General features: G+C 40.2%; 2 protein-coding genes across 2 annotated transcripts; one reads left to right on the top strand and one right to left on the bottom strand.

The window, feature by feature from the left end:
* Positions 1 to 3118: 3118 nt before the first annotated feature.
* Positions 3119 to 11585, top strand: LOC133980820 (dapper homolog 3). The gene is made up of 4 exons (XM_062419626.1): positions 3119 to 3349; positions 8866 to 8998; positions 9352 to 9462; positions 10078 to 11585. The coding sequence occupies exons 1-4, from the start codon at positions 3119 to 3121 to the stop codon at positions 11583 to 11585; spliced, it is 1983 nt and encodes a 660-aa protein (XP_062275610.1).
* Positions 11586 to 14066: 2481 nt separating this feature from the next.
* Positions 14067 to 15991, bottom strand: c5ar1 (complement C5a receptor 1). Its single transcript, XM_062419194.1, has 2 exons — positions 15972 to 15991; positions 14067 to 15670 (listed from the first exon to the last, which is right to left on the bottom strand). Exon 2 carries the CDS (start codon positions 15656 to 15658, stop codon positions 14624 to 14626), a length of 1035 nt encoding a protein of 344 aa, XP_062275178.1. The 5' UTR covers positions 15659 to 15670; positions 15972 to 15991; the 3' UTR covers positions 14067 to 14623.
* Positions 15992 to 20857: the final 4866 nt, after the last annotated feature.

The following is a 20857-nucleotide window of genomic DNA, read 5'->3' as shown; positions in this document are numbered from 1 at the left end:
CAGATGTTTGATTTATATTATTTTGTTGCAAACATTCTCAACAGTTTTGAACAACTCTGGTTTTATTGATATCTGATTTTATGCTTGAGGCAACTCTGTTTTTTTGTCACTTTCAAGATGTTTACTTTATAGAGCAAAGTGTAAGATTGAATTGCTGTAAATTAAACATCCTTCTCAGTCAGAATTACATATTGACTCGGGGCTCCAAGGATCTGTCACAGCAGACCTAAATCCAATTTTCAATCTCCACAATAATGCAAATGATGGATTTTCGTCTTCATCACTCCCTTAAAAACTCCTTGCTTCTCATTGTTTCCAACAAATTTGATATCCACAAATGTAATGTATGATCTCTCACAGATAACAGCAGTTATTTTATTTTCAGTCTTTTTTTTTCTAGTGGGCAACCTCACATTTATCTGCATTAATGCAAACGATTGTATGATTGCTATGGCTGCACCGCTGTGGAACCGAGACGGCCCGAGAGTTCTGGATGCCACCATATTGTCACTGACAACTAATGAATTGTGCACTTCATTGACTGTATTAATTGGCATTTGAATTGCTGTCACAGAGCTAGCGAGACAACAGTGCCACCCACTCAACACAGTACTAACCACCATCCTTGGTGAACACATGATAGGAATCACACACAACCTCCTGGAAACGACCACTGATCAAACTCATAGCGAATGCTCTTCTTCGAGTGTGTCTTGGTGAAATATGTACTGGTGTAGTTCTGTTCAAAAAGAGGTCTATTGTATGTTTCTTTTGTTGTTTTGTTTTTTTTTAGAAAATGTTTTGATCCCTAGAGAGACTTTTAGTGAAATTTCTACATGAGATAAATATACTGTAAGTATATGTTGTGTATATCTGCAGTGTGCACATGGACGCACACACTGACAAAAGAATCCAACCTGCGCTGCGCGTAGGTTTCGACTTGCCGATGACTTTGCCTCATAGAGACTGAAGAGAAAAGTGGCTTTCTGGTTCATATGAAGTAGAGATTGGAAGTATGAATAAAAAAAAAAAAACTACTGAACAAATAGTGTTGCTATTTTTGGATTGATTGATTGGTTGATACTTTGTTATCCCATGAATACTGCTAAGAAGACCAGTCATCATTAATTACCAAACACACCAAAAACATAAGAATACTATTAAAACTCCTTTCCAAACTAGGCCCATACTTCTATCACACATGTCACAACTGAGCTGAAAACCCTTGATGAGATTATTTGAGCTGCTGCTATTTTATGATGTCTACTTATAACCCTTACAAACTCAAAGTGACACTCATTTCATGGACTTTTTTTAACTCTCAAATAGGTTTTTCTTGTGTTTCAATAACATATAATGTGGACTCTTATTCCTGACATCAGTTGTTATCCTTGAAGACCCAGTATCTATGACCTCAGGAGACTTTGCAGTACAGTAGTACATGGTAAGATTGCATGAGGCACCAAGATGAAATATTTATCTGTTACTGCACTTTAAAAAAAATAAAAATAAAAGCAAATCAAAAACTTTAAAATATTGATGTCACACATTGAAAGCATTGTTATTTTTGGATATGTACGTGCAGCACGTGCATCTCATGAGCTTACTCTATGTGTACAGTCTGACTGTACAATTCCTATGCTTCCCTTTTGTCTCACTTTGCATGTATTGTCTATTAATTACCACCATCCCGTATATAAGGAAGTTTTTAGTGCAAGCTACTATAGTAGTCTGTCAGTGAGTGTGAGGAGAATGAGACAATTTAAACCAGCTTTTCAGGTCCTGAAACAAGAGAAGCTTGCATGTAGACGTGTGGAGAAACAAAAAAGACATTTAAGTATATTCTGAATTGTATCATTATATTTCCAAAAACATACTTAAATCCATTTTAGTGTTACATTTTCTAATTTGTTTTCAGTGTTTCTAATTTGAGAATCGAAACATACAGTAATTTGACAATTTTATCGCTGCTTTCCATTGTCAGTCATGTTAGTTTCATAAAGAAATTACAGGCATTTATAGCCTACCATTATTCTTTACAGTCTTAACAGGTGGTTGGCAAAAGATGAGCCACACTGTTTCATTACAGCTTTTTTTTTAAATTTTGGTGATAATATGTCAGTCTCTGAATTTTGACAGGAAACTGCTGGAGATTCAACAGATGTCAGGATGAAATCTGAATGCAATAAATCCCAGATTTTTTTGTTTAAGTCATGTCAAGATTTTCTGCTTTTACTGATATTTTACAAAACTCAATGTGGTCAACATTCAGCAGCAAGGTTAGAGGGAGCAAGATCAAGATCCCTTTTTTCTTAAATCATGTAGTAGAAATAATAATTATGCAAAAAATACTAAAACCAAACACAAATGGCTTATATGGATAAATACAGGGCAGCTCAAGCTTTGATAACATTTGCAATTATTATGTCCTGTGTTGTCTTATTCTTGTTCTTATTCTATCTCCCTGCCCCAATTGTAATTAACAAGAGTAAACCTACAATTTCTTAAAATGCAACATCTATATTAATGCATTGTGCACCATGCCCCTGACATCATGGCTTATTGTATTATGCCTACAAGACTGGATACATTTAATTTTGTCCTCCACTAGTATTTCAGTCTTGTTACATGATTTATTTTTACATGAAGCCATTAAATTGCTTCGGAATACTCACAGTAAACCTGTTCCCTGAAGTAGTCCATTAGTCCCAGACCAAGATTGGAAGATGGGTGAGGTCGACGCGTCACTGTAATAAATTAAGGGGGATGGGACAGCGTTACGCGGAGCGCCCTACCAGCCTCTCGCGTTCAATGGGGGATGACATTGGATTTGCGAAGGGGGCGGGTGATCCAAAATTCACACCGTGGCTGGTCGCAGAGGGTGGAGCTCTTTGACTGCGTTTGACAGCTGCGAAATAGAAAATGCATAGCGCATTGATGGTCTGGGAAACCATGCCGCTCCGAGGCAACCATACTATCACAAGGAATGAGACGCAGCATGGCTTTTTATAGCCTGCAAAAGCCCTCATAAATTACCCCCCTCTTGCAGAATACGAAATATAAAAATAGGGGAAGTAATTAGTTTGCATTGTGCACATAAGCCTGGGCATTTTGGGGGATGCACCGTGCGTTCTCGTTCCCGGTGACGGTGGAGCGCACTCGGACCAAGGAGCGTCTAGAGGCGAGTCTAGCCGGTCTGTGTGAGCTGGAGCTCCGCAAGCAGCGGCAGGAATGCCTGGTGCTCGGGGCGCTGGCTTTGGGAGACCCCCTGCCCCAGGACACATCCAGAGGAGAGCTGCCGCTTTTCAGCAGCTGGGGACAGGAAAACCTGACACTAAGGCGTCAGCTGGTAAGAAGTTTAGAGTGAATTTTACAGTATGTTTAGATGTTTGCACTTTAGCCTTTATGTGCCAGAGTCATACATAGTTTTGAATATCCCAAACAGCCCAAACAGCGGATCCTCATTGTAATTCGCTTGACCGTTGGATGGACTCTTGGTTAAGGGTGCGCCTTTTGTGTAGAGGTGACCCCTCTGCTAAAAAAAAAAGTTACTCAACTTGATTAATAGGGTCTGTTTGAAAGGATGTAATGCTTTCTGTGGTTTCGGCTGAGATTTATGCTTGTGGGTAACGAAATCAGGGGGTGGAGCACCCGCCGTTTGTGGCACAGACCGACTATTTAATGGCCCATTGTTCCCTCATCATGGACTTTTGTAGTTTTTACTACTTAACAAGCTCTTATTGGTGCTCTTTCCCGATCATAAAGGGGTGAATTATTCCTTTAGATTGTATGTTTTTTTGTGGCTAACAGTTTTATGTTCATAATTATCCCCCACATAATTGATGAGATAGTCTTCAGGATCTGGAGGATAGTCTACAAGAGTGGAGCATGATGTCAGGATTAACAAAACAAGAAAGAATTACAAACTGGATTAATTGTGACTAATAAAAGTTTCAGTAAAGGCTTTACTATAAGAGCATCTCCCTCAGAAAGTTTTACGCACCACTGAGCATCATCCTCAGTGTGATTGTTGTTTTCTGTGGTGTTATTGTTTTTTACATTCGTTTTAAGTTCAATGTTTTTGGATCACTGGGAGTTTCTTTCTGGCTGCTGCTCTTGTGCAGCCAGAAAGCTGTCTCAACATTGCTACAATAGGAAGCCATTATTAAAGAGGGTGAAAAAGAAATTAAATCAGCCGCCTCCTCTTCACACCTCCTTTTTCTCCTCCCTCCCTCCCTCCTTCTCCTTCACCAGGAGCCTAACAATAGCCGCATATGGAGCAGAATACTAATGAAGCCCTCAAGCCCAATTGAGAGGATAAGGCGTAGCCTATAGGTGGCCTTGTGCACTGGCGTCGTTTGATTGTGGCTTGATGTGGGCACTGTGCTTTATCATCGCCTTAGTGAGTGCACATCTCAGCTTGAGGGCTTTCTTTATCATGTGATGTGATGGGAAGCAAAAATCAAGTAAAGTGGGGAATTCCAACGATCTATAATATAAGGGCCACATATGTCCAATGATCCACACGCGCCAGTCTAGTAAACGGCTGTCCCCTGGTGCTGGTGGAGCTGTCAGCCCGTTTCAGTCTGACTGCTCATCCACACACTGACGGGAAACAGCCATTTTCAAAGCCAATGAAGGATTGACACGCGTTTCCCCCCCAGGCCCGCATATTTACCCGTTTTCATATTGTGAGCAACGCGTCTGTGGGTCGATGTTTATTAACTGGTATGTCCATCCAAGCGTGTGAGTAATTACACGGGGAATTCCCCAGATATTTTTTTCCTTTTTGCCCGACAGGACTCTAATTGAAGTCTTAAATTGAGTCTTAATAACATCAGGTCACCATCTGTGTCCAAGCCAAATCCCCAATCTCATCTCCCATAGGTTAAAGTGGCCAAAATGTATAGTTCACGGTGTGACACGGAAACAACTGACCCATGAGACTGCCAGTGTGTGCTGTCTGTGCCTTGAACGTGAATGTGGCCCCAGACAGGCTGAGAGAGGCCTTTTCTTCTGGATACAGTGTGTGGGGTTGAAGGTGTTGACAGCTGTGGGACGCCAGACAGCAGCTGGGAAAGCATGAAGCTCTGACCTCCCTCTCAACTACCCTGCTGTGTGTGTGTGTTTGGAGAGTGGAGGAGAATATATGAATTGTGCATGAGCGTGTGGAATACATACTGTGTGGAGGAGTGTTTGCGTTTAGAAAACTGAAATGTTTTCTGTTTAAATTATAAATTGACTCAGTGGATTTTAAATGAAGGATTTTGTGTGTATTGTCATCATGGAACAGCTCACCATCGATCAGGTTGTGTGTGTCCTTGTGTTAAGACAGCAGCACATCGTTAGTGAGAGTATAGAGTATTTTTACTTGACAGTGACTGATCACTTGAATGGATCACTGGATGGTTTTCTACCACTTTGTTCTGGCACACAAACATAAAACTTGTCTTTGTTTCTTTTAAATTCGGCCAAATGAGCTTCTGAAACATGCAAACACTCATGCATACAGACAATCCAGGTTCTCCATCACATATTTTGCAAACATTATCTTCACACACATACTGAGAGCTGCACTCAGAGCTGGTGCTACAGCTGTCAGTCACATGAGCAAAGCCTGGTGCATGTCGCTCTTAAGAGAGACTCCATTCACAGCCATTGTATCCTGCTGCCCTTCCTTCAAGCCACTGTGCACATAGGGGAGTCGGAGCATGCTAATGAGTGCCATTCACTAAGGTTATGTAAGCACTGTGTGTGTGTGTGTGTGTGTGTGTGTGTGTGTGTGTGTGTGTGTGTGTGTGTGTGTGTGTGTGTGTGTGTGTGCGTGTGCGTGTGTGTGTGTGTGAATTCAGAATGCGTCATTAATATTTAATCTACCTTATTAATATAAAGCATTTAAAATATGTGTGTGTGGTGTGCTTGAAGAAAGAAGGGATCAGTGGTTTAGTCAAACAGTTGAACTGGGGGTAGGGTGTGTGTGTGTGTGTGTGTGTGCATGCGTGCGTGCGTGCGTGCGTGCGTGCGTGCGTGCGTGTGTGTGTGTGTGTGTGTGTTTCCGGTCTCCCACCGCCTTCTCTGTTTAGAGCCAGTCACAACATTGCTTTAATTATAGAGAGTCCAGCACGGTGGCTGCATGCCTTGTGTGCCCTGTTCCATAGATTTCGATATCCTGGTGATAATGTTTCAAAACCCTTGAGCCGGTGACTGAATAGAGGTCTATTCTACAGATCACAGCCAATCTCCATAGCATGACTTTTTTTCCCATTGTCTCCTTTGGAAAAACTGAGGATGTAACAGGTGAAATAAATCATGAATCACTCAATGAATTGCACTAGATTCACCTGCTGGTCAGTCTGCTTCACACAAAAAAAGCAGGTACACCCAGTGTGGAACTTAATGGGTAGGTGAGGCTGGCTGCACTGTGTCCTCTGTCTCCCCCATCCCCCACCAGCCTGGGGCAGAGGATCCAGTAAAACAGTAATGATACATTGTGCAGAGTGTCATGGAACCAGTGTGAGACCATTAATAGGAGAGTACAATCAAAGACCATCCAGGAAAATGGTCTCTGCAATGAACCCGCTCCAAAGCCAAACGACTAGATGTTGTGTTGTGTTTGGTTGTCCAAATTTGTTCGTCCACAAAAGGTTTGTTTGTGTTCAGCCTCATTATGTTTTAATAGCCCGCACCACGGTTGCCACAATGCATGTGTGTATTTGTGGATATGTGCAGAAAGAGGCAGCAAGCAATCAATTGTGTGAAGCTGCGTCATTGATTTAATTGATTTCCAATAGTTTCCCCTCCTCCCTGCTATTTCTTCACTTCACGTCAGTAGCTGAAACAAAGCTCCTCATTTCTACCACACAAAACCATGCTGATGTAGGGATGCTAATGCTTTGTTTATAGCAAGACAATAAGCACCCTTGTCGAGACAATAGGGATGACAGTGTTTGGGGTGAAGAGGTTGTGTTAGAAGCATAGGTTAGCTTGGGTCAATTGCGGCTCAACAGCATTTGCATTGTGAGCACATTTATAGTCTGCAGAACAAAGGAGTCAGAGCTCAAGCACCGATTGGCGCACTGACCAAAAGATCACTCCAAGGGATCGTCACCCAGACATACTTCCCTGTTTTTTATTGCAATTTTTATCCTTTGTAAGTAGAACACATACAGAGATGCTTGAGCTGTTGAGAAGTAGGAATGGAAATGTTACTTGGTCCAGGAAACCCGACTTTAAAGGGAAAAAATGACTCAAAACATCTAGATAGACTTCGAGAAAACCTTTATGTGTCATACAAGCATTAAACCTGTGACTATTTATTTGGCTACGGGGCTATCACACCCTGGATAAGTTTAAGGAATCATCCAGGATTTATCGTTTAGTCCTCATTAATTCAACATTGTTTGAAGGAATACTGTGCTTGTTAAAGAAGGCTCTCCAGTATGACAAACTGTGTTTTCCGACATTGTCTTGTAAGTTATTCTGCACATGTGCTGCTTACATTTCTTTCTACAAGCAGTATCGGCACTGATGTACGCAGATGGTGCTCAGGTAGTGGAGAGCATTGTAACAGTTGTCTGACAGGCTCTCCATCATAGAAGGTTTGTAATGTAAAAAGTGTCACCTCGTTGTGAGGACATGCTCAGTCTTCTGGTAATGAGGTGTCTTAATGAGCCTCCGGTGTCAGCAGTATCTCCTCCGACAAAATGACACGCCTTGTGTGTGTGTGCGCGCGTGTGTGTTAAAACGTGCAGACAAACTTCAGTGCAAGTGTCTGCTGATTTTAGTAAGCGTGTCATGATCTCAACATGTGAGCGGCGCAAATGCAATTTCAACCTGTTCTGTCTTTATGGGAACCAAGTCAGGTTTACACGGTCTGTTATCACATGCAGCGCTGATTGTTAAGGTCAGGTTTAGCTGAATTTGAACTAATATATTCACTGGGGGGACTTTGTCATGTTAAAGATAAAAGACAAAAATGAATCTGTGTTTATCTGTTTTGAAATGTTTGAGGTTTTTTTTAAAGTATGTTTGTCAGTACATCTGGAAAGCATGAGTCCACATGTGTGAGTGTCTATGTCTATGTATCCCCCACCAACATGAAAGAACATCCCCCAACCCTTCACAGACCTTTGAATAATTCACCTTCCAACTGACTGCTTCCTCTATAAACTTGCTTATGTAATAGGTCCCACTGACAGATATGGATGCTGTACAGAGATGCACTTCAGGTCACATTTGTGTTTTAGTAGTGGAGGAGTATCTTTTTATCTGTTTTGACATTTTGTGTTAATTCATTTGGGCCATTTGTATCCCTGTTAGCTCAAAGAAGTTTAGAAAAACTACTTCTTGCAAATTGTCTGCAATAATGATGATGATAATGAGCATTTATTTCTTTAAATTGAAGTATTAAGCCTTTAAAGGGACACCTACGCTTACAAATTATTATAATTAAGTAATTAACTGAAAACATGACACCCTTTGTACAGGCTGCATTTTCAAATCAAATTATGAACTTGTAGAGGAGCTTTTTATTATCAAAATGAATAGCTTGTGTTCTAAACTCAAATTCAATCCATCTATGTACTGGAATACAAATTGCAGAGATTATCTCAACAGGTGACTGATGATTATCTGGCTGTAAAACAAAATGAGAGCCAGTGTGCAGCCGGAGAAGCAAGTCTGAAAGGATTCACAGCTGTGCTTCATTCATTAGCATTTCTGCAAACCAGTCATTTAAATGAGAGGACCATTTCAACTTTTTGCTTTATTGTTGAAATCACTGATTGTTGCTTCTTATCATCTATTTAAAAAATTACTTCTCAACAGCGCAATCAAACAGCCTGAGTGTGTGTGCTTGTGTTTCAGAGTGCTTTTCAGAGTTCCCCATGGGGCCTGATGCAGGCGCTGGAGCAGCAGGTAGGAGAGCTGAGGATAGACACTGACGATGGCTGCTATGATGGAGTTCAAGGAGACATGTGCGACAGTCGGCCAAGTTCTGGTAATTCCACAGACTTCATCACAAATCTGTCATGTTTTTAAAAAAGACTCTAAATCTGCACTACTTTAATTTACTTGCATCAAATAATGGAATACTTTTTTTGCATGAAACATATTCTATATACAACAAAACACATCTCTCTGAAATATGTGTGTAAAGAATTTGCTTTTGTTGTTACTTCATGCTCCAGTTGTTTGCAATTTCATTACGTGGCCTATTATGTCATGCATGCTGAGACATTGCATGCTTCTACCAGCATATTTTTAGAGAGCCGGAATGGTCAGTGAGCTATGATAAATATATAGCTATATAGTCATCTCTTCTGCCCTACTAAATGTACTTTTTTGTCCCAGGTTTCTATGAGTCAAGTGAGGGTCAGTCACCGAAAGGAAGATCTTGTTCCGCTGAGCCTACAGAGACGGGCTCTTCCTGGGCTTACACCAACGACAGACCAAAGTCTGTGGGTAAGAAAAACAAGACAACAAATGAAGGACTCAGATGTGAAAGTAAACTAATTAAATTGACTATATTCACTTTTATTCCTTCGGCCATAAGGCTGTTAAATGCTCAAAATGCATAACAAGCATAACCCACTGATCTTGGTTCTTTGCATCTGGCTTTTCACTGTGTGTCACTGGTTGGTGCTGATGTTGTTGTGAGGATGATGATGCTGTTAAGATGATTGATTGTGGATGACAGCTGCTCTATTTATTGTTGTTGTATTTTACTATATCTTATTCTATTTATTATGAATGGGCTGACTTTAAAAATGAATTTCCCTTTGGGACTAATAAAGTATTCTGATTCTGATTCTGAAAACTAATTATCATAATTTATAAAATGATACCTTTCTTTTCCTTCCTTCCCAGCCCATTTTGAGGTTTGCCAATAAAAAAAGGACTCTTAAATAAAGATGTTTCTGCCCTGTCCGTTATTTTCTTATATCAGGAAACTGTATGATGCATTACTGCTCACATCTTATTCTTATATTTCTAATCATGTTTGTTGTATGATTATTATCATTATTATTATTATTATGTTACTCCAGCTTGACCTATAGTATCATTGTCTGTATTTAGGAGATCCCCTCATGGTGAATGGAGAGGTGGATATGCCAGTCCTACACACCACCCTGCCCCGCTCTTTCTCTGCCCCATACCCACCACTGGAGGGCATTGCTGAGGAGGGAACAGTAGTGGACTCCTGGGAGTGGGACGCCAGCAGAGATGACCAAACCTGGCAGCAGCAACAGCAGTTTGCAGAGGACCAGTTCACCAAGGAGGACTACCAGCATGCATTGAGGGTAGAGGGTTACATCCTAAATCTCGTCCAGCGTCACACCCTCTTATCACGGCGTTGTCAGCCTCGCACCACGCTGAGCCCCGACCCCCAATACAGCAATGTCTCCGGACACAGCTCCCTACAAAGAAGAACTCCTTCTTTTACCACAGAGCAACGCCTTCCTGACCCCCATCTTCAGCCCCAGGTTGACCTCTCTGCAAACCTTAAGTGCCAGGGCTGGGGTTGTGACCTGCTAGAAGGAGAGGCCCCATCTTTGGAGGAGGACTGTTATCTGGCTCTTCCCTACCCCCATTCCAGGCCACACTCTCTGGCTAGGAGGCTACCATCACCTCTGCCCTCCCTGGACTCCAACTGTGGTGTTGGGGTTCTTAACCATTGTTGTGAACCCTCATCCCCCCAGCATTATCTACATCCACAAACCCTGATTCATCACAAGCCCAATCTAGTAAGCGCTCAATATATCCCTGGACAAGCCTGCCATGCCCCTGTGTGCTCCCCCAGACACTACAACCCAGAGCAGTTTAAGCCCCACCAAGCAGCCGCCTCTACTGACCATCCCAATCCCAAGTCCAGAACCTCTAAGAAGAGCCACAATGAACGGCAGAGATCCAAGAAATCAAGCAGTAAAACCAGTCGATCCCAGTCTGAGAATAGCCTCCTAGCTCAACGGGTGCTGCCTGAGCGCAGGTACAGCACCACTGAGAGGCACCAAGGTAGAGGGGATCCGGCTCAGAACCAAGGTCAAGTCGCTGGGCTCCAGGGTGGCAACGAAGGCAATAACGGGAGTCGACGCTGGTGCTCCAACCTGGAGCTCAGCCAGGACGAAGGGGAGACGCATGCAGGGCAAACACATAGACAGCCACCTCGAAAAGCTCGCCATGGTCATTCTTATAATCACTCCCAACCTCAGAACCATTACCATCAGCAACAGCAGCACACCCAGCGCTGGCACTCCAACGTTCAGGAGAGAGCCCCACTCTGTCAGGGAGAGGAGGGCTATGCAGGTGCCACCCCCGCCGAGTCCGAGTCCAGCATGAGTGAGGTGTATTCCCCAGCCTCCAGCTCTCTGTCCAGTGACTCAGATGAGAGTGGGGGGCTGGTGTGGCCCCAGCAGCTGCCACCTCGCCTTGCTTCTACCTCCTCCTCATCCTCACCTTCACCACAGGCTACTGCCAATGCCCCCTCTCAGCCAAAGGCCTTTGTCAAGATTAAAGCCTCTCATGCTCTCAAAAAGAAGATCCTCAGATTCCGCTCAGGATCCCTTAAAGTCATGACTACTGTGTAAAGCCATCATCATGTTTTGGTCACCACTTATATGTTAAATAATGGATCCAGTCTTTCTACTCTACCTACTTCTGATTTCAACATGTTAGGGAGAGATATTGCCATTGATGGACATCATTAAAAAGATTTTCTCTCAGTAGTATCTGGTTGAATTTATCTTGTAGTTGACAACCGTCAGACAATAGACTAATGAGCATTACCGTCTTCTAATTGATGATAAATGATGTGCTGCCAAGTTACACTGTGTTGACATGGACCACGCTAAAGCTAAGTGGTTGGAGACGCTGCCGTTTTTCTTGATGTCTGTTGGACTTTTAGTTAATTAATCATAGGTTTATGGCTAATTAATTCCTACAGTGTAGAGTTTGCCAAATACAAGTCTACTTGACCACATCTCTTGTGGTGTTTTTTGGCACTGACCTGTCTAAAAAAAACTAGCGAGTTGGTGTGTAGTGACTCCTGAACTTTACAGCAGCGATTTTTTCCTGCCGTAAAACAGCACCCTACAGAGAAAATGTGAGATAAGGGAAATCTTTACTGACACAAACATACACTCACTGGTCACTTCATTAGGATCACCTGAGCAATCCAATGAAACAGCTCTGTGATAAATTCGAAGCTCATGTATTTTCAGTTTTTGTTGACATTGTCAGAAAGGTGATAATTCTACTTTATATTTATTATTGAGGTCATAGTGGGTGGTGGTGTTGCACTGGAGTGAATTATATTGAAAAGTGTTATATTTTGTTCACCTCATATATGTTAATGGGCTGGACAAAATATGCGGAACACCTTTCAATATAATGCACTCCAGTGTAGAAGTAGAATTAGTTGCCTGTGAGTATATGTTTACATTTGGTTCTCTCAACTACAAAATTCTCAAAATCCATGGCCTGAATTTCTAAGAAGGGAATCAGTGTTTATATCTCATGTTATGTTTAGCTCTGCTTCTTTGTTCACCGTGGATTCACACTAAAGTGAACTCTCCACTACCTCTTTTTCTCTGCCAGCTGCTTTAGGGACCAATCAGCATAAACAGATGTGTATGAGTCAGGAATGGGTTTTTAATAAGGGACTAGTGTAGATGCATGGATGCACATACTATATGTATAAGTGCAAAGGGACACCGACTTACACACTTGTAAATATGTGACAACCTGTATATACCATAATGTGGCCTTGTTTGGAATGAATGTAGTTTGTAAATAAATTTTGCTCTTAATTATGGTACTTAAACATGTTTTTTTATTCATTTGTGTATTCTTGAATGCACAAAACTATGTTTGGAAAAACCATATTGGACACACTGTTCCAAGCAGGAACATGGATACCCTAGGTATCATGGAGGGCATCTTGAAATAAAAGAGAAAAAAAAGAAAAATTTCAAATTTGACAGTTTGCTTGTAGTTTGTATTCACCAAGAAGCTGGTTTCTATTGTCTGAAAGTACATTGTTCACTTGGAGGTGTAACAAAAAAAGTTTGTTAAAGCCGTTCTCCACTCAAAAATATATTTTACTACAGCTGAATGTTTAATCTTTACTGTGCAGAATGATGAATGTGAAGAGTTTTACACTTAAGGCTATTTAACATTCATCTAATGAAAATGGAAAGTTTCTCTTTGCTCATTGAAAAAAAAAAAGTAAAGGTTGGACCTACAAGCATGATCTAGCCAACACAGGTCTATGCATCCTAAACAAGTGGGATGTGGAAACTTGAGGCCTCCAATGCACATACACTGACAATGGACTTTGCAGTGAAGTAGGAGATACCTAATGTCAAATTGTTAAACTTTTGAGATTAAATATATTTGCATATTTGGGTCAATGACATATAAGGATGTGCAACAACTCAATTTTAGAATAATACAAACAAGCATATCTAATGCAGTAGTTCAAACATTCAGAATGTTTTGTACCTGAAAGTTCATATTATAAATGTGAAATTAAGTTATTTTAGTGGGTTTTTCAAGATTAATTGGCACTGGCCTTAAAAAAGTCATGTGGTGCGACCATGATTCATCTTGAAATAAATTAATTTACTTAAAACGCTTCACATCTTTTTTTTTTACAAGTTTTCAGTAATATAAAGTGTTTGGAAACAAAGTATTTGATTTTTTTTTTAAATTTTGTAAATGATGATCTTTTATTTATATAAGATATTTCAAGATGAATCATGGTCGCACCAAATGACTTTTTTTTCAGGCCAGTGCCAATTAATCTTGAAAAACCCACTAAAATCACTTTCAAATTATAATATGAATTTCCAGGTACACAACATTATGAATGTTTGAACTACTGCATTAGATATGCTTGTTTTTATTATTCTAAAATTGAGTTGTTGAAAATCCTTATACGTCATTGACCCATTTATAGATTCTGGATTTTTAATGAGGGAGAAGGAATAGATTTATTTTAATGATTTTAATAAGTTAATTGATCTTTTCTTGTGGGAAAAACACATCAGACACAAATTATTGTTCAATGTTGAATTTTTATATATATCTTAAAACATATCTGGAGGGTTGAAAGTCCAGATCATATGTGTCATAAAAACTTGGGTTCAGAGCTCTATAGTGTAGCTCCCTCTTGTGGTCCTGGTGTAACTATTATACAAGAGGATGTGACCGTCTTTCTGTTACCACAATGGAAACTCTGCTGTTGCATGAGGTTAATCAAATATATACCATATCTGCATTACAAAAAAATCTATTAATTGTTTATTTATATGAATTTATATTAATATAATTACATTATCAAACTATACAACACATTACAACAAACATATAAAGTAATACATCAAATAAAACCACTAATACCACGAATACCAAGTCTGAGATTATCCCTGCGTAGTCAAAAAACAGAAGTCTTAAGAGTTGTGTTGTGTAACACAGGAATGAATATACACAGGAAACTTGGCCAATAGTTCCTGAACTGCAATCTTCAATCAAGATTACATCTGAACGCTTAAGTAAGCTACCTATAAACATAGAAAAGAGATAGAGCTCAGTCCCAATTTACAATAGATCATTCAGTACAGCCTCAGATTTTAGTCGTCTCCTTTTCATTGCTCGTGCTCTTGGTGTCAGCAGTCATGACGCTCATCTTGTTTGTAGGATCCTCGCTGATGAAGTTGAGCATGTTGCGCAGGGAGCGTGTCATGCTGTCCTTGAAGCTTCGGCCAAGACACACATAGATGAGTGGGTTGATGCAGCTGTTGAAATATGCCAGGCAGAGCACTAAAATTTGTGTCAGGTATAGATTTGGGTTGTGAATGGAACTTCGAGGGGTAACCAATAAGAGGAAGTCCACAATGTGCAGTGGGAGCCAGCACAGGAAGAAACTCAGTACCACAGCGATGATTACCTTCAGTGTGCGCTTGGAGCGGGTTCGACCACGTGACATTCCACTCTCTGCTCTTCTGTAAACCACACAGTGAGAGACCACAATCACCAGGAAAGGGAGGAAGAATCCCATCAGGAAGCGGAAGGACGTGATGAGCCAAGCACTGACCAGGGTGTACACCGTCACGCACTCTCGCTTGTTCTCCCCAGCTGTGATCTCCTTAGTGTAGACAAACTGGGGGATGCTGCCTATCAGGGCCAGGAACCAGACAGCAGCACATAGGCAGCCAGCCAGTTTAGGTCGCCTGTTGTTCTGGCACCACACGGGTCTGCTGACCAGCATCCAGCGATCCAGACTGATCAAAACCAGCTGCAAGATGCTGCAGTACATCACCAGGTAAAAGATACCTTTAACCAGGGTGCAGGCCAGTGTGCCAAAGTGCCAGTGGTCATCATGGGCCAGAGGGACCATGAGCAGAGGGAGGGACAGGCAGCACAGAAGATCAGCCAAGGCAAGGTTTAGGAACCAGATTGAGGTGACAGACCTGGGCATGCAAAACCCAGTCACCCACACCACCAGGGCATTTCCAGGGACACCCAACAGAACCACAAGGCCATAGAAGACCAGAGCTACAATCTGAATCGGCTGAATTGCAGGCACCAAATCGTCAGGAAACTCAGGCAGTATATCACTGTAGTCAGGATAAGTGGAGTTTTCAATTATGTCATCCATGGCTGGTTTAAGCTGTAGATGTAAAATGTGTCAGAAATGCACAATATTTACTGGCATGCTTAAATTAACATTATAAAAAGATGGACAACACAATAGACAGCTTTGATATTAGGAAAAAAAATTCATCTAAAATAAAAAAAATCATTTATGATACTGAAGAAAGTCCTTAAATTAGTTTAACACAGTTAATTACTTGATTCAGTTCTTGATCAAATTTAAACAGTTAAACCTCATTTCAGTTTAAATTAAATACAGTAAATCTCTAATTATATGGCGATTTCGGATTTGATTGTGATAACAAATTTCAACTTACAGCTTCAGTGTCTTGTTGATGTTGCACCCACACTGCTTGAAGGAACTTATGGTGCTGTTCTGCTTTTAAGCATTTTTTGTATCCACCCAATGTACGCACACACACACACACACCCACACACACACACACACACCCACGCTGGTATTTGGCCATGTTTAACAAAATAACACAAAAATGTGTGTTTACTTTGTAAAGTTAAAGTGATTATGAACAAAGTGTTGTTGTTACTGAACTTATGCCAAACTCTGCAGTACTCCTTTTTCTCATTTTCATCACATCGTTTTAAAATGCTGTGAAGATTTTACAGACCTGCACCATTTGGTTGTGACGAGATTCTGAATGAGATTCATCACTTTATGGCCCAAAAATATATTGTCTTTTATTTAAGAAGCCAAAGTGCATTAGGGGTATTAAACAAAGTAATTTGCCTTTAAGTTCTTCACTGTAGAGAAGTCTGTATTCACTGTAATGTAACACTCCATAGTGCCTTAATCCAGCATTATAAAGAACTATGATTTTTTTTAAATGATAGTAAAGCTAAACTAAAACTGCAGAATACAAATTGTTTCAGAAAAAAACCTTTCATAAATATTTTACTTGCTTTACTTTCTGATTTTTATGATACTTCCACAGTATATGCTCACAGCCCCTTGATCACTGCCCCCGATGATGGATTTGTCTGAATGTAGACCCTCCTCCTGTTGTGACGCTTTGCAATTAACATTGTTAACTGACCGATGATTCAGTCTGACAGAGTTTGTAGATGGACATCAATATTTTGCATTATATTAGTCATAGCCATAAAACTGTTACCTCCATTATTGGGACAAAAAACTTTATTGTCAATTTAATAATAACAATTTTTACAGGAACACAACAACATTTGCATATATACACATTATTCACAAATCAGCCTAAACACAAATGATTAAACTGAAAATTAAAACTAAATTACATTGAAAACTACCGTTCTCCGTGGCATCTACAACTATTAACAAAGCAACTAGAGCTGCCTTCCTTTTTTTTTTTTTTTTTTTTTGGTTCAACATGCGTGAGAAAGTGTCCAATCCTATCCAGCAAAAAGGAAATGACCTAGCTTTTGACTTGTGATATTTTGTAACCTCATGGAAAATGTTGATTTTAAAGACAATTTGAGTTATTCACGTAACATATGATGAGGCAATATCTGTCATTACTGAATGTGATCAATCAAATCAAATAAAAATCACATCTTACAACACTTCAGTCAATAGTTTTTACAGTGCTTCAATAAATCCTGTACATACTGAAGGTGTAACCAGGTAATTGTTCACCGAAGCCCCCAGTGGAGTCAGAATGATGATCGATGAAGACGTTTAGTAAGATACAGGCTGTATCAGTGACAGAGATGAAATATAGAGAAGGAACAAAACACAAACTTAAGAAAATGTTGTTGCCGTGCCACAGTTTTCTCTTTTAGCACTAACCCTTAAATGTGGGAGACATGAGGGAAATGAAATATGAAGCAATATCAGCAAAGTTTTCTCAGAAAGTAAAAAAAAAGAAGCAGCAATGACGCCATATTCCTTAAAATATCTCTGTCTCCAACTTCAGCAAGCTGACTTTTGTACATCTTAAAACATTTCTATTTGTGTTACTGTTCCGCTTTACATTCCCATGTGTGCAGACAGGCCTGCATATATTTCCGTGTAAACATCAATATAGGTGCAGTTGTTTATTAGTGTTTGGCATCTAAAACATATTTCCCTGCTTGTGTTTTCCCTTTTATCGACACTGGCTGTAAGTTCACATTTTGCTTCATCTGTCATTGGCAATACCCTGGTTGCTATGTTTTTTCAAGTTGTTGCCAATACTTGATGTCAGAGTGTTTCTTCACTGGGTCATAGAGGTGAATAGGTTTCCGAGGTTAAGTCAGTTGAAGGGCGGAGCACTGCTTGGTGGAAGTGTGGGAGTGTCATCTCTAAATGCATCTGACTGAAGGTCTGCGGAAAGAAAAATACATTTTTATATAACAAACAAATAATGCTAAGGAAAGCCTAGAGCTGAAATGCATGTGTTGGTTATGCTGCTGTGCACCATTAAAGTGATAATATACAGTGATGTGTGAGTGCTGATGTCTTCAATACCCATTACTACTATAAGACTGTTTAGAAGTTAATCAAACATTCAACATCAAACTTTTGGCATTTCCAATTTGGATTTTGAACATAATCTCTATAGAGGTCTACAGTCACTACAATTTCGAGCTACAAGTGTCTTTTCAGCTTTATTTTGGCTCTACTTTTGGTTTCGTTCTAATGAGCAAGCATCAGCATGCTGACACGCCAAATGGTCAGCATATTAAACATCACATGCCAAACCTCAGCATGTTAGTACAGAGACAATGTTAGTTTTCTGACACCAGTGGGGTCAAAAACCTCACAGAAGTGTTTGTCTTGTTAAAATAAAAGCAATAAAGACATTCTGGTCAAGTCTAGAATAACTGATGGAATTTAAAAGGAATTCAGCAATGTGTTGGTTTGGTACAACATCAGTATACAACCCTGTAAAACACCTACATATGCTTGTTGAATAATCAAATAGCATATCGCTAACTAATCTGTAGGTGGCTGCATAGCTAAGTGTTACTGAGGAGTGACTCATAGATGCTGTTAAGTTTTTGTGGAATTGATAATGCATCAATAGGTCTTTTTTAAGTAAGTAAACATTATGGTATTTTGTTTAGTTGTTAGAGTGTTGCTAGAATGGATCCAACTTCATTTCAATCCAGGCCTTATTAAGGATACACTGTAAATGGTTTCTGTAAATTTATGGCAGTATTGTTTTCTAATACAGTACTTTACTGTTAAAATTACACTCAACGGGCCGTTTTTTAACCTAACTATAATGTATTACTAAAATGCAGCACTATAATGCTAAAGAACAAGCCACATTTTCTTCAGCAACAGTATCATACAGTAGGGGAGACCAGGTACGGTTGTAACACTTTTAGCAATGTTCCCAATAAATCAGAAACCGTTTACACCAGAAACAGCCAATTTGCTATATTAAAAACTTTAATGTGTCAACTACAGAAACAATGTGTGAAAGTGCTTTTAAGAAATATATTCAGGTTGCAAAATGCATTTAAAGACAGTGACTCCAATGTAACAACCGTCCCAGTGTACAGGGACGGTTGTAACATGTCTACAAGGCTACATAATTAAGAAATAAATAATTAATCAACAATATCCAAAAGGGTAAATATTACTTAGCATTTATGTTATTGATATTGTTAATTAGTTGAAATTAAGATAATGGTTACCTCTTTCATATTACATTTTTAAAAACTCAGTTAAATTGTAAAGCAAGAAATGTCTATATTTCATATAACGTGCTTTCTCAAAAAAAGTTCAAACATAACATATAATTAGAACAGAATACCTGTAACAGCACACAGCATGGCTGAAATACAACACCCAACAAAAGAGTAAGGGGGATTGGGGTGAGGGGGCTTGGTAGTCCACATTAGACCATATTTGCATTTCACTACACATTCTTTGTGTGTGACAAACATGAACAGAACATGTCCTCAAAAAATGTTAACCAGGCAACAGAACATGGGTGGGGGACTGTGGTCTGTCTTCCTTCCTCTTTCTGATATTTGGTAAGTGTTTACACTGACTATTATTATGCAACTTATTATCATCTCTTAACAACTTTTTTTTTATAATTAGAACAAGCATATAATCTAGTTTATATGGGCATTTAGGTTTTTTAAGATATAAATTCATACAATTCAATACAATTCATTGTCAATGGAAGCCAGCAACATGGAGCTATGCTTCTGACGCCTCACACTTGTCGCTGCGTGTACAAATAAACCAGCCTAAGCTAGTAATAAGCTAGTAATGGCGCTTTTCCACTACACAGTTCCAGCACGACTCGCCTCGACTCGGCTCGCCTCGCATTGGTTTTTTTTGCGTTTCCACTAGAGAAAGTACCTGGTACCTGCTGCTTTTTTAGTACCTGCTCTGGTGAGGTTCCAAGCGAGCCAAGCCGATACTAAATGTGACGTCAACAGACTGCCGGCCACTGATAGGTCAGAAGAGTTGTCGCTGGAAGAGTCATGAGCCGTCCCACACAAGAATCAAACCCGGCATTTTTAAATACCGGCAGAAGCGTTACAACCATAGTTACAGCTATACGGCTCAATTTTCTTGCTTTGTGAGTGACAAAAAGCCTCATACAGCAGCAAGTACACCACTGCCTCAATGTCCTCCATTGTTTATGTGTTTTGTGTCGTGTATAAAACGAAGTCACGGCAGTTTCGCGGAGCCGTGCTATGACGACCCCGCCCACTTTGAGTAGGTACTATAGTAATGGAAAAGGTCTGTTCTGGAACCGTACCGAGGCGAGCCGAGTCGAGGCGAGTCGTGCTGAAACTGTGTAGTGGAAAAGCGCCATATGTGTGACAAACATGAACACAACATGTCCTCAAAAAATGTTAGCCAGGCAACAGAACATGGGTGGGGGGGACTTTGTGGTCTGTCTGTCTTCCTCTATCTGATATTTGGCAAGTGTTTACAATGACTATTATCATGCAACTTATTATCATCTCGCCTGACACTTGTCGCTGCGTGTACAAATAAGCCACCCTAAGCTAGTAATAAGCTAGTAGGTGTGACAAACATGAACAGAACATGTCCTTAAAAAATGGGTGGGGGGGACTTTGTGGTCCGTCTTCCTCTTTCTGATATGTGGCATGGCACTGACTATTATCATGCAACTTCTTATCTTCTCTTAACAACTTACACAGTTGTAACAAGGTGTTACAACTGTCCCCGTGCCACCAGTCATGTTTATCCCTGATGCTATAGAGCAGTGGTCTCCAACCCTGCTCCTGG

Source organism: Scomber scombrus, chromosome 5, assembly GCF_963691925.1.
Source record: "Scomber scombrus chromosome 5, fScoSco1.1, whole genome shotgun sequence".
Taxonomy (NCBI): Eukaryota; Metazoa; Chordata; class Actinopteri; order Scombriformes; family Scombridae; genus Scomber; species Scomber scombrus.
The sequence above is the reverse complement of the archived record's forward strand: the minus strand, read 5'-3'. Positions and strand labels throughout refer to the sequence as shown.

What these genes read in the sequence shown, in the direction of transcription:
- LOC133980820 (XM_062419626.1), top strand. Translation starts at nt 3,119, where the DNA reads ATGCACCGTGCGTTCTCGTTCCCGGTGACGGTGGAGCGCACTCGGACC. An exon ending in TGACACTAAGGCGTCAGCTG is followed by an intron (nt 3,350 to 8,865) that starts GTAAGAAGTTTA and finishes CTTGTGTTTCAG; the next exon opens with AGTGCTTTTCAGAGTTCCCC. An exon ending in CGACAGTCGGCCAAGTTCTG is followed by an intron (nt 8,999 to 9,351) that starts GTAATTCCACAG and finishes TTTTTGTCCCAG; the next exon opens with GTTTCTATGAGTCAAGTGAG.
- c5ar1 (XM_062419194.1), bottom strand. Translation starts at nt 15,658, where the DNA reads ATGGATGACATAATTGAAAACTCCACTTATCCTGACTACAGTGATATA.